Source organism: Mustela nivalis (genome assembly GCF_964662115.1).
Source record: "Mustela nivalis genome assembly, chromosome: 13".
In the NCBI taxonomy this organism is placed as follows: domain Eukaryota; kingdom Metazoa; phylum Chordata; class Mammalia; order Carnivora; family Mustelidae; genus Mustela; species Mustela nivalis.
In genome coordinates this window covers 88,639,669-88,656,515 of record NC_139032.1, presented here as the reverse complement: position 1 = coordinate 88,656,515, position 16,847 = coordinate 88,639,669, and the positions used below count along the sequence as shown (strand labels likewise).

Below are 16,847 nucleotides of genomic sequence, written 5' to 3'. Positions count from 1 at the left end.
CGGCCCAGCTGGGTGTGGGGAGAGCCACAGCCATCCAGCATGTGAGGACTCGGGTTCCCTGCAGCAGGAGGGGCGGGCGGTCAGCCCAGAGGGCCATCCCGGTGGAGCACTCTGGGTCCGGAGAGCCCCCACCTCCATCACGGGCAGCTGGTGGGCTGCAGCATGTTGCCCCCTGAAACCTTGGGCAAGTCGCCCACCCTCTCTGAGCCTCTTTTTTCTCATGCACACGATGGGCACGTCAACGGCCCCACTCAGAGGGGTCGAGCCGTCACACACTAAGTGCTTGTTCCGGGAACCCCGAGCCCCGACCCCAGCCTGACGCGTGTCCCCCGTACCCTGCAGTCTGGGCTCAGCCATGGGGGGCTCACTCTCTTCTGTGACAGGCACAGCCTCCTTGTGCTCTCCTTCCCCTGCCCCGAACACTCCCCCCACCCCCCGCCCGCACTTCCTGGCTGGCCCCTGGCCTGAGCTCCCTGGACACCCCTCATCACGGCTCTCCTTGGGCTCGCCCGTGCTGGCCTGATGGCTCCTCTCCTGGCTCAGGGGCCTGGAGCCAGGGACACTTGGGACTGGAGCAGGAGAGGGTCTAAGGCCCCCAGGGGAGACCCTGACAGCAGCATCTTGGGGACTTCCCAAACGTCGCGACTCAGGCCCTGGAACCCCAGACAAGGACCTCAGGGAGAATGACCCATCAGCCTGGGAAAGCCCAGGAGCCCCTTGCCCCCTGACCACTTGACACCCTGGCCCATCTGGGGCTGGTGAAATCCCACCCTTGGATGTCAACACAGACTGTCCTGCCCGGAAACATGCGTCGCGCGAGAGAGCACGGGAGAGGGTCCGCTGCAAGTCCTCTGTATTGTCACGTGAAACGCACAGCCAGAACGGGGACTTGGAAAACGACCTATCAGGTCACATGGAGTCCGGCCCCTGAGGGCCAAAGCGGCACCGATGCCCATGGCCGGGGGCTCTCCGTAGGTGGCACGCGACACTGGGCCTTCCTGGGTGCTGGGAGGGGCCCATTTGTGCCTTGGGCCCCCCAGCTCCCGGTCAGCATCTCCCAAAACGTGCTTGAGGAGACGGCAGATCTTTGGGGGTTCATAGCTGTTCCTCGAGAAAAGGGGTCTGTGGTCAAATAAGTTGAAGAAACATGGAGTTCAACAGGGTCTGACAGGAAGCCTTTCTACAGGACTTGTCAGAGCCTTTATGACAACAACGGCTCTCGTGAATGGCCAGCATCGGGGGCCAGAGTATGCAGCATTCCCCAAGATTATTTGACCACAAAACCCTTTCTTCTTCCCAAAGCTTCTTGCAGGCCGGCGTCCGGCAGGGCGCCCTTCCGAAAGGGCTGCCCTAAGCTATTGGCGACCGTTAATGGCAGTGGCACCTGTGTCGGGCGGCGGCTGGGGGTGTCTTGCCAGGCACTGTGCTGTGGCACGGGGGGTGCAGCCAAGCACTCAGCAGTCACGACGACGACGGAGGGACAGGACAACGCTCCTGCCACCCTGGTTCTCGCCTCCCGTCTGCAGGGCAGAAGCCACGCACGGCTCTCCCCGGGGCCCCTGGCCCGCCTTGGGAGGACACGCCTAGTCCAAGTGCAGGGGCGGGGGGACAGACTTGGCTCCGTGGGCCCCACAGCTGCTGCCTCCTCTCCCAGGCCACCCCGGGTCCCGGAGCCACGGGCGGCCTCCTCTCCCAGGCCACCCCGGGTCCCGGAGCCACGGGCGGCGGCTCACCAGGCGGAGATGAGCATCTGACAGGTGTTGGAGGACATCCAGACCAGCTCCACCAGGCGGAACTGGAAGTAGCCAATGATGAAGCCCGAGATGACGTCGGTGATGTGGTGGCGGCCGATCATCACGCGCGACAGGCCCACACAGAAGGCCCAGAGCACCAGCAGGACCCGCAGGGGCACCGCCAGCACCAGGTGGCTGAGGAAGAACTTGGACACCATGGCCGCACGGCTGGCGTGCCCAGCGGGGAAGGCGTAGATGTCCATGGTGAGGTAGTCCAGGAGGCTGGGGCTCGTCTCAAACGGGCCGCGCCTCCTGATGAGCTTCTGGACACCGGCCACCGTCATGATGTCCAGGAGCAGAGCTGTGGGCGAGAGAGAGAGAGAGAGAGAGGCCCACGGGATGCTCAGTGTCCCCTCATAGTTCTGCACCCCACCCCAATTTGCTTTCTTCCTCCCAGCCACACTCACCCCTGAGCATGTTTCCACCGCAGGGCCTTTGCTTGTGCTGTTCCCTCCGCCTGAACACCCTCTCCTGGGCTCTCCACTGGCTCATGCCTTCCCGACCACCTGTTTACCAAAGCCCTGGCCCTCCCTACCCCGCCCGGACTTTGTCCTTACAGCGTTTCTCAGCCCGGACACATCACACACTTCTTAGTATTTATCTTGTCTCTCTTCCCTGATGCCCTGGGGACTCCGAGAGGGTCCGGACCCAATGTGCTTACTGTGCTCAGGCAAGGTGCTGCATGAGAGAGCAAGTCATCGGGGGCATCGGGGGCATCGGTAGCCCCTGCGGGCCCCTTGGAGGGCCTGACCCACCGCCCTCGCTGGTGATGGTTCTCAAAGGACCTCACTGGGGTCCCTGCCATGTAGAGAGCAGCACGTGACCATCCCTGGTTTTTTATTGTTTATTTACTTTTTAAAAAAGATTTTATTTATTTGAGAGAGAGCAAGCAAGCCGGAGTGGGGGGGGGGAGGGGGAGAGGGAGAGGAAGCAGGCTCCCTGCTGAGCAGAGAGCCTGACGCGGTGCTCGATCCCAGGACCCTGGGATGATGGCCTGAGCCGAAGGCAGATGCTTAACCACTGAACCACTCAGGTGCCCCCCCCCCGCCCACAAACCCTGTTCTTTAAAAGTTAAGGTGAAATTCATGTCACTTACAACGAACCAGTTTTAAGCGCACCCAGCAGCATTTAGTACATTCACAGGGCTGGGGAAGCATCCCCCCCACCCAGTTCCAAAACACTCTGATCACCCCGGCAGAGGGTCCCAGACCCAGTGAGCCACCAGCCCGTCTTCCTCCCCGCAGCCCTGGCCGCCATTCATCTGCTTTCCATCTCGATGGAACTTCCACCCACAGGGAATCACCCCGCGGCCCCTCGGCCATCCCGACCCTCCCGGTGTCTCCGTCCGTTCCTCATTCCTAAGGCTGGATGATACCCCCGTCTGGAGGCACCCCTGCGCGTGTCTCCGTCCGTCTGTCCGCGGACATCTGGGCGGCCGGCACCTCCTGGGGCTATTCCAAATGTTTGGGCACGCGTCTGTGTGGGTGCCTGTCTCCAGTTCTGTGGGCACACAGGTACGGGTGCAGTCACTGCGTGCCGTGGTGACCCGACGTGTCCCTGGGGGGGACCCTCACGTTCGCAGCAGCCAAAGGCATCGTCCCCATGTTACGGAGGACAAGACAAAACCTTAGAGATGGGAGCTTTCATCCCTGGGCTCCGCCTTTCCAGACGGTTCTGTCCTTTCCCTTCCCTACTGACTTAATCCTCCCTCATCCTTCAGGCCTTGGCAGGAATGTCACCTCCTCCGGGAGGCCTTCCCAGACCTCCAGAACTCCGGGTCAGGCCCCGAACGGCGCGTGCCCAGCACACCATCTTTCTCCTTTTCGTCACTCACTCACCCAGCTGCAGCCAAGGATCCGTCTGGCTGGGGAGACACTCGGCATCGACACCACCCCTCCATGGAGGTGCTGGCCGAGGCCACCTTGTTCACAGTTTTGTGCCCAGGGCCAGGCATGGAATGGCAGTCTCTAGATGTTCGTGGAGTCACTGCCTGGGGTGAATGGCCGGGGGTGGGGGGTGGTGAGCTCTTCTCCCATTTAGGAGCACGGGGGAGACCTGGGGCTCCATCCGTCCTGCCTCCCCCCACCCACTCTGTGCTGTGTGGCCTTGGAAGGTGCGCTCTGTCTCTCTGTGCTGTTAGCGGAAGGCACGGTGACAAGGCTCCTGTTCCACCCCGTGATCACAGTGGCATCCAGACAGCTAATGGGCTGGGGGTGGGGTGTATGTGAAATCTCGGCAGAAACCATCCCCACCCTTACGGAGGCCCTTGGAGACCCCTAGAGGTCACAACACCTTGGAGACCCCTAGAGGTCACAGCACCTGGAAACCCTTCTCCAGGTGACAGAGGAGACTGGGCGTCGCGGTATGGTGGCCAACCTCACAAGCGTCACAGAGACTGGAGTTTGCGTCCCAGCCCGGGACCTTCCTGGTTGTGCGACCTTGGACAAGTCACGCGCCTTTCCTCACCAGGGAGATGAGATCACAGACACCTGCCTCCTGGAGGAGGTCGGGCACAGGGGACCAGCCATCTCAAGTGTGTTTGGGACAGAGGGGTCTCCTGGGACACAAGACCTTCAGGGCTCAAACAGGGACATCCCAGAGAACTGAGGTGAGTCGGTCCCCCCCGACATGCCTGGCTCAGCATGGGTCGTCACTATTTGACAATTCACGGCGGCCTGGTGCGGGGAGCTTTTCTGGAAACTGCAGGGGCTTTCCAAACGGTTGGCTTACAACGGCTCTTGCTCAGACATGGAGAAAAATCCAACCAGCTTTTGAAGAAGAAAAAAAAAAAAAGATGCAGGAGGTAGTCGCTGTCGCAAATTTGCAAATTAGGAAACGAGTAAAATTTTAAATCACCTGTAATCCCACCGCCCGGAGGTCGCCGCTGTTCCCGGCTTTACCCGTCTACGGAGCATAGACTTAATATCATCCGCAACGCGCTCTGCACACGGGTCTGTAACCCGCGCTCTGCACACGGGTCTGTAACCTGCTTGGGAAAATCTGGCCGCACCCCTGCCCTACCCCTCGCTGCCACAGCTGTGGGAGATGAAGCCCGGGGGGTATTTATTTGAAGGGACCAGCAAGAGACTTCAGGCTGCTCCCAAATTAACCCTGGATTCCCCGGTTAGTGTGGGACTTCTTGGCCTTCCTGGTTACCTGCCCCCCACCCCCACCCTCGCCCCACCCCCACCCCTGCCCCACCCCTCAGGGCTGCTGCCTGCTGTCCCGTCTCTGGGTTTGGGATCTGAACCCCTGGCCTCTCCCGGGCCTTCCCCTCTCCATGGCTGACGTCTGCCCATCTTGGGAGGTGCCTGGCCAGCAAGGGAGGACGAGAGCTGGAAGTGGTGGCCCGCGGGGGGGGGGGGACCCCGTTCTACAGGCGTCCTCCCCACATTTCCATGGCAACTGGAGCTGGCCAGCTGGGGAACGTGTGTGGCCAGCCAGCCCACGGACCCAGGTGGAGGCCAGGCCCCGGCTGGGAGCCAGCTGGAGCCTTTGGAAGGTCACAGTCCCAGCAGGAGAGGAGGGACGGGGGACTGCCAGATTCCCCAGGGCAGGTGCGAGCTGAAGGGAGACAGCTGACCCCTGGGGCTCTCAGCCTCATGGAACAGCCGAAGCGGGAAGCCAGGCAGGAGGGGGGCAGTTCTTCGGGTGGGGGTTCCACTCGCAGCTTCTGGGATCATGGCTGGGGTCTTCCTGCATTCATTAAGGGTGAGTCCTTCACTTTTCGGGACCTCGACCTGCTCACCTGTAACAGGCTTGTCACAGGACACAGTGAGCTCAGTGGCCAAGAGGCGCCGACGGCATAGCTGTGTTATCCTCCCCCAGTGCCATCGGCCTGACCCGGCGGCTAGCTAGCATCAAGCAGGTGCATCGGCGAAAGGGTTTCCTTCTGTGACGCCCCACCGGGGTCAGATGTACTTGGCCCTGGTTCTGCGACCTCCGTCACCTGAAGGCAAGTCAGAGCGTCCAGGGCCTGGACTTCCCCGGTGCTGCGGGACAGTGGTCAGCCACAACCCGGGCGTCAGGTGGGCTGCTAGAGTCTGGGGGCGTCTAATGTGGACCAGGATCAGGGCCTGAGATAGAGCTGCGAGGGCCACTAGCCACTGGAAGACACGGTCGTCCGTCCACCTGCTGACCAAGTTTGTTAGCCAAAAAACCAGGGCGCTTCAACTTGGCAAGTTGTTGCTGGTTGGAAATCTGCCTTCCCAGACAAGTGTGAGTCCTGGCAGAGGTTTCTGCAGCAGAAGGCGGGCGGGAGGGAGAGGGTTGGCACCTCTAGGCTGCCTAGTGGGTGCCCCGGCTCAGATTCGGTGGCTGAAGGCAGGGAGGGCTTGTGCCTCAGACTCCCCACAAGCCCCAGCTCTCCTCACGGGTGGTCAGGACCCACTGGCCACGAACTGAGCTAGACCCACGCCCCCTTATTCTGTAGCAGCAGCAGAGCATTTCCCCGGGAAAGCATGTACAAAGGCTCAGTATACGAACCAGATGACACAGGCGGCCCACTGGTGAAGCCGGGGGCGGGGGCTTGGCTCCGTGACCCACCCCTGCCTTCCCACAGAGGCCATGGAGGCTGCCTGTGTCCCATGATTTAAAAACCCTGTCTCTGGGCCTTTGGGAACCTGCTATTTCTGGCTGATTGCGTCTCTTGAGGCCATAATGAGGTAGAGATGCCACCCCACTGTCCTGTGCCCCTCAGAGACCACTGAGCCACCTTAAGCCTTGTCCATTCATTCACTTGACTTCCAGTTCTCGGGTAGGTCAGGCAGGCCCAGGCCTGGGGCTGGAGAACCAGGCTGGCAGAGTGCCATCGGCCGAGGTGGTAGGTGGGCAGCAAGCATCTGACAGAGAGTTCCTTTACAGGTGCAAAGGGCCGGGGGTCTCCCCCTCACCATGTGGCAGCTGTCCTGTCCTGGGCTGTGGCTCAGAAGTCGAATGGCCTGCCCCAGGCCTCCCACTCCTCAGCCCTGCTCCTGCTGTCCCAACAGGCCGGCCCTCCCCTCCTCCAGCACGGTGACGGGCCCTCCCTGGGACCGTGATTCTGACACTGTCAGCGCATAATCTAGGGCCCAGAAATAGACGTAGATGGCGCCATCACTCAGGGCTCCGTGAATTCCGCTCACACGGCGCTGTCAAGTTCCCTGACCTACATTCCTCCTGGAGTTGGAGGCCAGGGGGCCCCTTGGGGAACGTCCGCCTGGCAGGACGCTTGGGGGCAAGCGGCAGGAGAGTAGCCGAAGCCCGCTGACCCCCGACAGCTAACCTGAGCGGGTGTCCTCCTCCCCGGCCTCCACTCCCCGCCGTCAGCCAGGGCACGCACCTGGGCTCCAGAATCAGAGGCCAGCTTTAAGGGCAGCTGCTTGCGAGCTGCGTGACCTCGGCACGTCCCTCTGTCTGAGCCTCCCTCCCCTCACTGACAAAATCCTGGAGGCTGCCCGGAGGGCTGCTCGTAGGAAGCGCTCCATAGACGGTCCCTGGGACAGGATCTGGCCTCCCTCACTGCCCCTCATGGCCATCCTGGTGGCCATCTCCAAGCTCAGATCCTCTCAGCAAGCAGGACTCTGAGGGGCCTGGACCCCCAGGGGGTAATCCCGGCCATTCCCCAGGCCCTGCTGCCCCGGCGGCCTCTGGGCCTCAGAGTAGGACGAGATCCTGCCTCGGTGCTCTCTGTCGCCCTCCCACCCCAGAGACCCTGGGGGCCTGTGCTGTCCAAGGAACCAGAGGGTTGCCGGGGTGCAGGGGTGAGGCAGGAACCAGAACTGTCTTAGAAAAGCACAGCTATGGAGTGGGGGGCGGATTTGGAATTGGCTGTTCTTCAGGTCTCCTGACTGCCTGTGGCTGGCAGCTTCTGTGTGTGTGTGTGTGTCTGTATGTCTGTCTGTCTGTCTGCCTGGGGGCAGGGGAATGCCTGGGCTGACCTCTCGTGGCCCCCCTGTGGAGCGGTTACTGCTTTTCAGCCTCAGGGAATCAGGCCGGGGCCGTACGGGGGCTCCCTGTTGGCGGCTGAGGGGACAGGTCGGGGGGCCATGGCTCTCACCGGCTGAGGCTGGGGGGTGGTGTCCCAGCTCTTCTGGGGTGGGGGTCGGCCCCCCTCATCCCCCATTCCAGCTCCTTTAGGAGTGGGGGGACCAGCCTGCAGTGCCGTGGGGCGGTGAAAACGGGCCTAACCTTTCTGAAGGGCATTCGGTCTCGGACTTAGAAGCCTTTGCAACACGTCTGCCTTGACTCAGCTCTCCTGCCTGCAGGAATACCTCCTCGGGAAATAATTAGGGATGTGCACGGCGATTCACGGTCAAGGATGGCCACTGCAGCACTCTCCGTAACACTGAAAACCGCACCGTGCCCTTGAGTAGGAGAAGGATGGGGTGCACTGCGCTCGAGTCTAGACAATCGTGCGCTCGGAGGCCACGGCCGGTGACCAGGAGGGTGTGTATTTATAGCCTCCGAGGGGGCGCAGCGGGGCTTTTTGTCAAGCGGGGAAGGACAAGCAGGATTCACGCAGGACGCCGTCCTTCTAAACTAAGATGCGAGCGTGTTTCTATGCAGAGGAAAGAAGTCTGGACGGCGCTGTGCTGAACGGTAATGGTGCTTCTCTCTAGTTTGGAAGATGAGGGTGATTTTCATGGTCTTTTTGTAATTCTGCATTTAAATTTTTTCCTTACCACAAACAGGCATTACTTGGGCACATTTTTTTTTTAAAGATTTTATTTATTTATTTGACACAGAGAGAGAGGGATCACAAGCAGGCAGAGAGGCAGGCAGAGAGAGGGGGGAAGCAGGCTCCCTGCCGAGCAGAGAGCCCGATGCGGGACTTGATCCCAGGACCCCAAGATCACATGACCTGAGCCAAAGGCAGAGGCTTAACCCAATGAGCCACCCAGGTGCCCCAACTTGGGCACATTTTTTAAAAAGGTTTTTTTTTTTTCTTTTTTTTCCCAGGACCATCTGGGTGCTGCCGTCAGGTAAGCATCCAACTCTTGGTTTCAGCTCAGGTCATGATCTCAGGGGCATGAGGTCGAGCCCCACGTTGGGCGCTGTGCTAGATGTGGAGCCTACCTGAGGTTCTCTCTCTCCTTCTCCCTCTGCCTGCTCTCTCTCTTTCAAATAAATCAATCTTGGTGTGTGTGGTTTTTCTTTTCTTTTTTTTTTTTTAATTTGTTTATTTATTTGAGACAGAGACCAGGGAGCAGAGCGAGAAAGAGAGAGTGCCCAAGAAGGGGGGGGAGAGAATCCGAAGCAGACTCCCCCTAGGCATGGAGCCTGATGTGGGGCTCGATCCCAGGACTCCGAGATCCTGACCTGAGCCGACATCAAGAGTCAGATGCTTAACCCACGGAGCCACCCAGGCGCCCTTCAAATAAATAAATTTTTTTAAAAAGTTATTTTTATACAAGGACAAATACTCTATGACTGCACTTTTACGGGGTCCCTAGGATAGACAGACTCAGAGAGACGGAAAGAAGGGGGTGGCTCCCCAGAGCTGGGGGAAGGGTGAGGACATTCCGCCAAGGGAAGTACGTGAATGAGGAGTTTGTGACTCTCGGGAACGAAGTTTCGCTTCAGGAAGATGGCCAAGTCCTGGCGGTGGACGGGGGGTGATGGGTGCACACAACGGGAATGCCTAAATGCTGCTGAATTTTAGCACGGGAATGTGGCTCAAACAGTAAATTTTATGTTATGCGTATTTCAGCACATGCACACAAAACTCTTGAAAAAACTAGCGCACGGTTCCGGCAGGATGCAGCTCTCAGGGAGGGGCACAGGGAGCAGAGGGGCCGGGTTGGGGGGTCCTGAGAGTAGGCGAGAACCTTCCAGCCTCTCAGCACTGGGACCTCCGCTCTGCTGGCCTGTAGTGTGTGTGTGCGTGTGTGTTTGTGTGTGCACATGCCGCCACCTCTCCTGACCTGGGCAGCCCCTGACGTCAGCCACAGCCGCACCTCCGGCCCCAGGCACCCGGGCGGCCGACACGGGGGCGCCGGCCTGTCTATCTCCCCTGGCCTGAGTGGTCCGAGCATGTAACTTTGCAGGTTTCCATTGCTCAACTGAAGAATCCAGACGCTAACGCCGGCTCTGCCTATCTCTGAAAACCATCGAGGTACAAGGAAATCAAGACCCCGCCGGGCACTGGAATCTGACAGCAACATCTATTCACTCAATGGAGTGCCAGGCAGTGTAGACATGAGCCTGTCCAACTATACGTGGCCACAAGGGCAGCCGTCAGGATGATGCCTGGGCAGGGGATAGCTGAAGGCCCCCAGAAGGACTGAGGTCTCCCACTGAGACATGACGAGTAAAGCAGGGGTGGGGGAAGCAGGGGCACCGCTCTCTCCCTGCAGAGCTGGCAGGGAAGGCTGGGGACAGCCTAGGTTGCCATCAGTTAGGGACAGGTTCTGTATCTCGGGGACAGTTATCACCACGCCACCCCTGACAGCAGGACCTGGTGGGCGGTGAGGGAGAGCTGACACCATAGATTAGACAGAGGGTCTGCATGGGGGCGCTGGGGGGGGGGGCGTATGGGCGCTGCAAGGCCGAGGGACCAGGTCTGGTTTCTGAACCTTCAAGCTTGAGGTAAAGGGACGTGGGGCTGAGACCATGATCCCCAAGGGCACGTTCACGGCCCAGCAGGTCCTTTGCTGCCCACGAGAAGGAGGCCACGGCAGGCAAAACACCCCAGGAGGTCAATTGAGAAACAGATGCTGTGTTAGCACGTGCAGAGTTAGGGGGCCACGTGGCGGGGGGCCCATGGAGCGAATGTCATTCCTGGGGAGGGGTTTAAGGGAGACACTCTCTTTATCATCTGCCCCTTGGAATGTTTGAATTTTCCTTACTGTAAGGACGGATATGAAAAGGTGCTCGTTATCACTAATCATTAAGGAAAAGCAACGCAAAACCATGGGCTACCACCTGTCACACTCGCTGGGATGGTTACTGTCAACACCCAGGGAACAGCAGGCGTTGGCAGGGACATGCAGAAATCGCAGCCCCTGTGCCTCGCCGGTAGGAACGGAAAATGGGGCGGCAGCCGTGGGCCATAGTACGGGGGCTCCTCGAAAAATGATACACAGAATTACCATTTGAAGCCACCAATTCCGCTCTGAGTATTTATCCCAAAGCCCTGAAAGCAGGGCCTTGAACAGACACACGCACCCCCGTGTTCCCAGCGGCACTACTCCCAGTCGCCCAAAGGCAGGAGCAGCCCGAGTGCCCACTGCCGGATGCCGGGTGGACACGGTGTGGTCGGTCTACGCACACGATGGAACGTTATTCAGCCTTAAAGAGGAAGGAAATCCTGCCACCTGCTACTGCATGGAGGAACCTGGGGGACATGAGGCAGCGTGAAAGGAACCCGACACAGAAGGATAAATACCTTATGATTCCACTTTTACGAGGTCCCTAGAGAAGTCAAGTTCATAGAGACAGGAAGTGGAACGGTGGGCCCCAAGGGCTGGGGGAGGGGGACATAGGGCGTTAGTCTTTACTAGGGGTTGAGTTCAGTTTGGAAAGGTGAAAAAGTTCTGGAGATGGGCGCGGTCATGGTTGCGTTACATGGGGAACGTTGACAATGCTTGTGAAGTGTGGATTTAAACAGTGGTCAACATGGTAGGTTTTGGATCATGACGATTTTTCACAATAGAAAATGACACATAGGGAGCGCCTGGGGGGCACCGTCGGTTAAGCGTTGGCCTTCAGCTCATGTCGTGATGCTGGGCTCCTGGAATCGAGCCCTGCATGGGGGTCCCTGCTAGGCGAGGGGTCTAGCTTCTCCCTCTCCCTCTGCCCCTACCCCTGTCTGCGCTCTCTCTCTTGTTCTTTCAAATAAGTGAAAAATTTTAAAAGTGATACAGAACAAGAAGAATGCGTCGTTTTCACAATCAGGAAAATCTCAATAAAGACGTCACAGCCACCAGACATGGGAGCCATTGTCCACCAAGGACCAGCCCACAAAGAAACAGGGATGGGCCTAGGTCACCTGTCACACGGCTCTCTTTGGGCTCATCAAGCGGAGTGCAGCAGGGGAGGGACAAGGGAGGGGGCGGGGCATCTCGTAGACATCTGGGGCCCGCAGGGGTCCTGGAACTGCTTTGACACGAGGGGTGGTAAGGACGGTGATCACCACGGGGGGCAGGGGCGTCGATGGGCGTTGGGACGCGCCATACTTCTTATGTGTTCTTTGGTGAAGTGTCCCAGCTGCCCATTTGACAGATGAGGGAAATCAAGTTCAGAGAGGCAAAGTCACTCGTCCGAGTCCGCACAGCAGGCCTAGGGTTTGCACCCAGGTCCAGCTGCCTCTGGAGACCAAGGTTTGCTCAGGTCCATTCTGGCTTTTTCTCCAGTCTGAGCAGCATGCCCTCGGGGAGGGAACACGGGGCAGGGGGCTGCGCAGAGGACTTCCTCCTGGCCCAGCTGGGACTCCTCCCAGGCCCCGGGGCTAGAGCTCCCATTTCCCAAGGCCCCTGAGTTTTCTGCTCTGGGGTCACAGGGAGCCCAGGTCCCAACTGTACAGGTGGGGCCTCCACTCCAGGGCACTGGGTGGCACCGGACCCCCACTGGGGAGCCTTGTGCCAAGGGCTTTCTCAGCTTCCCATAAGCCCTGGAGCCCCATGTACAGATCAGGAAACTGAGGCTCGGGGATGGGACTCCGCCTGACCAAGTTCACAGAAAGAGAAAGGGTCAGAGAAGGAGTGGACAGAGCCCAATCTGACCCTGGAACCTGTGCTCTAGGATTGAAGGCTGCCTCCGTGGCCCCCTGAAGACTGCAGGATGGACAGAAGCCCGTGGTTTCTGTGCAGTGGGTGGGCTGCTCTCCCAGGCGGAGGACGGTGCCGGCAGCCCCCTAGGCAAGCTGGGCCAGAGCTGTGGGACTAGAACCCACCTCGGCTACTTGCTGCAGTTTCCTCCCACGGAACTGGGGGGCCCACAGAGCACTCTGCCTGCTCGGAGCGGCTGCTTTGTGCCAGGCCCTCATTTCTCCGTGGTCTAGGTAACTAAGTACCTGAGCAAAGGGGCTGGGAGGTGGAAAATCTCTCCCCGGACCCTTTGCTCCCTTACCACAACCCTTCACCTCCGTGCTGCGTTCATGCTTCTGGAATGGACCGAGTGGCACCTTGACCTGCAGACGGACAGCGAGCGAGGAGGTGAGGGTCTGGCCGTCTGCGTATGTGGCTTTGGCTCCTGGGCCGAGCACTAACACTTGTGTGGGGTGGGTGTGTCCCTTGACTCCTCTGAGCCTCAGTTAACTCCCCTGTAAAGTGGGTATATTAATATTTATCTTATTAAGTCATTAAACATAGTTTTACATTATGACATACAGGACATTCACGGCACAGTATTTGGGCCACGATAAAGCTCGATAAACTCTTGTTCAAAAAGAGCGGCGTCTTGAATTTTGGCCTTCATCCTCAGAAGCCAACACCTTTGAGCTCCCAGCCGTGGGTTTTGCTGGAATGAGCCAGAAACTTCGGCTTCACAGGCTAGAGCTGCTCCCAGTTCTCACCCCTGCCCCATCTCTGACTAGCTGCACAACCAAGGGCCAGCCGCCTCCCTGTGCCTCAGTTTCCTCCTCTGTACCCGGAGAAGAATGACGGCCTCTCCCTCCCGGGCTGTGTGAGGGTTAGCAGCAATGGCATGCTTTATGCAATGCTGGGCACATGTAAACGACAAACTCATTCCCACTGCAGTGTCACCACCTCCAGCATCATCCGGGGGGGGACCCATGGACGGTCTGGTGGGCAGGTTTGAGAGGGAGGCTCAAGGGCACCTTCTTACCCCTGTCCTTGGACACCAGACCACCTAACTCCCAACACAGCTTTCTTGAACTGTGTTCTGTCTGGGGCTGCAACAGCCCCGGGGAAACCACGGGTCATGAGCCCCCGGCCTGGCGCCTCGGCCACCTTGCTCTGCCCCCGACTCCCGAGCCCGTGGCACTGCGCCTGGAAAGTGGCACTGGCCTCGGTGTCAGGCAGCCCTGGTGCAGATCTCCAGCTCTGAAGCCTTGGCCAGGTTGTTTTATTTATAGGAACCTCAATTTCCTAATCTGTAAAGTGGGAGTGATAACAGCAGCAGTCACGCGGGTCCGTTCCCGAGAAATCACGAGGAACGTCAGCAATTCAGAAGAACACGGGAACATTGTGGGTGCAGGAAGCACCCGTCCGAGTCCTCCCCACGGCCCACCCACAGAGCGTCCAGCCCCAGCCCCTCTGAGCGCCGGGTGAGCAGATACATGTTCTCCCCCCTTCCCCTAGGACCGCAGCTCTCAGCCGTCCAGCCTGCACCCCTCCCGGAGCTGTGTTCTCTCATCACGGTTTGAGAGCCTGGGCCATCCGCCTGCCTGTGCCCAACATGGTGGCTACGCTGGGGGGGGTCGAGGGGACCCACATGGGCCAGCATGGAAGGTGGGAGCCAGGGCTCCCCGAGCACCTGCAGGAAGTGGAGGTGCCTGGAAGCCGGCTGGATGGGGGCCGGGTGTCACCTCGTGACCGTGACCGGCGGGGAGGGCTGGCCTTCCGCGGGGGTCTGTGTGGTGCTGGCACAGGGCGGCGCTCGACTGAACGACGCTGGCGGCAGAGACTCTACGGTGAGACACACCAGGGACCCGCTCCCCTGGCTGCCCCCCAGTGACCCACCTGGGGAAGCAGCAGGTGAGGACCCTAGGTGGTCATAAGTGGGCGGAGCCACTGGCTGGACCTCCAGCTCCTGCAGGGCTGGGCAGCTGGCAGGGTCTCTGAGCCAAGCAGAGAGGGGACATCCGGGCAGCTCACAGATGTGGGCTGCCAGCAGCCTAGGAGCTCAAGGACCCCAACCCATGGGATGGGAGTTACCCCGCTCTAGGACACCAGGAACCTCCCTTCAGGACCCTCGCCAGACTCCTGACCGCCTCCCCGGAGACCACAACCTCCAGCACCCCTTCTCTCAAGTCGTCTCTGGGGCAGTGGTGCACTCTGCTGAGAGCTGGGCCTTTTCCCGGAGGCCCCACAGGGCCTCCACATCCTCGAGGTCCCCAGGTTGGAGGGGTCCCCTGGCGGCACATCCCTGGTTCTCTCTTTCCCAAACTGGAGGCTTGCCTGTTTCTGGGGCACCCTTCCTGCCTAACCTCATTAGATCATTCCAGTTGGTTTCTGAGGGCCTCACTCATCCTGGGCGGGTGGGGTGGGGTGGGGTGGGCTCCCTCCAGGGGGGCCTGGTGGCGTGGGCGGCGGGCGGCGGGCTCCTGGCGGGGGGGGGGGGGGGGGCGCGTGGGGTGGGCAGCAGGCGGCGGGCACACTCACCCAGAAGCAGGTTCATGAGCACCTCCTGGCCGGCCAGTGTGCTGCTCTTCACCAGGCAGAGGATGGTACCCCCGATCCAGGGGATGCCGTGGCCCGTGATGCCAATGAGCTTGACCATGGAGCGGGCGCTGGCCCAGGACGCGGCGCGGCCGGCGCACACCCCCAGCCGCTTGGACATGCAGATGTCGATGGCCAGCAGGGAGTTGAAGGCGATGCCCTTGAAGGAGGGGTTCAGCTGCATGCAGTCCTCCTCGGGCAGCTGCTGGGACTGGCGCCGCTCGCGGGCCCCATCGCCCGGGGGTGGGGGCTGTGCCGAGGGGCCCGGGGCCTTCCTGCCTGAGCTGCGGGGCTCCGGGGCCCCCTTCGGGGGCTGGTTCAGGGACAGGAACTCCGCCCGGTTGAGGACATTGTTGCGGTCCCGGGCCCGGGCGCGGCTCTGGGAGGCTGGCATGGTGCCGCTCACACGGCGAGGGCTGGTGCCAGCCCTGCTGCGAGGCCTGGTCCCCGAAGACAGGAGCTGCCCCGGGAGCCGCCGCCGCCCCCTGCCTCCCTGCCTTCCCCGCAGCAGCTGTTAAATACGGAGTGCGGGATTGCACATGGCTGTTTACCTCTGGCTGCCCCCGGGCTCCGGGGGGACGTCAGCGCCAGCTGGGCAGCCAATCGAGCCCACCGATGCGGCCGGCGCCAATGGAGCCGCCGGGGAGGCTGACGCGTGCACAGCTGTGGCCTGGCTGCCTCAGGCCTGGGCTATTTAAATCTTCCAATGGCTCACTCCCCGGGCCCCGGGGACTCTGGGAAATGTAGTCCCTGCTGCTCCAGCCTCCTCAGAGCCCCGCCAGAAGCCCTGGGTGTGGACCCTGGACCCACCCCTGTTTTTACCAGGTTCCCTCCGAGCAGTGCAGACTCCTGTGAGCCAGGCCTGCCTGCCCCCTTGGCCCGGACACTCGGACCTGGTCCCGTGGACGGGACAGCGGAGTCAGGTCAAAGACCTGACCGGGCACCAGACGGAGTGAAAGACGTCACTGCCAGCATCATCTTGGGGCCGTTGGGGCCAGGCCGAGCCCCTCCCCTCTGTGACAGCATTTCATTAAGCTGGCAGCCTGGAGTTTTATTTTTACTTTTTAATCAGTCTTGAATTTGGCTTCCCTGCCTCGGAGTCCAATCAAACGGCAATCTGTGAAGATTTGATTTCCACTGGAGGGAGGGCTAATTGATGGGTTGGTAAGGGATCTGTCCCTTGGAGGCTGTCTCTACTGCTCAGAGTTTTGCAGAGGACAGGGGCACTCCAGCGGCTCAGGCAGGCGCTTGGTCACTGGACACCTGGCACCACATGAGGGGCCTGGCACGTGCAGCGAATGAAACGTCCGTCCCTGTCCCTGGGAAGCTCAGTTCCTTGGGGATTAAACAAGCCACACATAAATGATTGGCGGTCTAGTGATGTAGGGTAGGATCACAGAACCAGGCCCTGGGTTTGGCTTGGGAATCATGGGGGGCTTCCCCAGGAAGGAAGAGCAGGCAGGAGGTCCCAGGCAGGGGAGAGCCTACCCCACAGGAGGCCCCGGAGGCCCAGGAGGCCGGTGGCTGGGACATAATTCAGAAGGACGAGAGAGAGTCTGAGATCCCAAAGAGGGCAGACCCAAGGGCCCAGTTGAGGATTTGGGGTTTGAGTCAGGCTTCTCCGTCCCCACACCCCGGATGACTGGAGGTACCCAAAGTCTCCACAGCCCTCATAGGGCTGACTGGGCCTGGGTTCAAGGGAAAGCTGGTAGAGGGTGACCGGAAGAGTCAG

The 16,847-nt window shown here is 60.3% G+C and overlaps 1 protein-coding gene across 1 annotated transcript; it reads right to left on the bottom strand.

Moving 5' to 3' along the window:
- Positions 1-836: 836 nt before the first annotated feature.
- On the bottom strand, positions 837-15,931 carry PLPP7 (phospholipid phosphatase 7 (inactive)). Its single transcript, XM_082696046.1, has 3 exons — positions 15,059-15,931; positions 1,678-2,094; positions 837-1,635 (listed from the first exon to the last, which is right to left on the bottom strand). The coding sequence occupies exons 1-2, from the start codon at positions 15,507-15,509 to the stop codon at positions 1,730-1,732; spliced, it is 816 nt and encodes a 271-aa protein (XP_082552172.1). The 5' UTR covers positions 15,510-15,931; the 3' UTR covers positions 837-1,635; positions 1,678-1,729.
- Positions 15,932-16,847: the final 916 nt, after the last annotated feature.

Excerpts from the sequence above, each read along its gene's own strand:
- PLPP7 (XM_082696046.1), bottom strand. The coding sequence starts at position 15,509 with ATGCCAGCCTCCCAGAGCCGCGCCCGGGCCCGGGACCGCAACAATGTC. Across the intron at positions 2,095-15,058 it reads GCTCATGAACCTGCTTCTGG|CTCTGCTCCTGGACATCATG; the intron begins GTGAGTGTGCCC and ends TCTCGCCCACAG.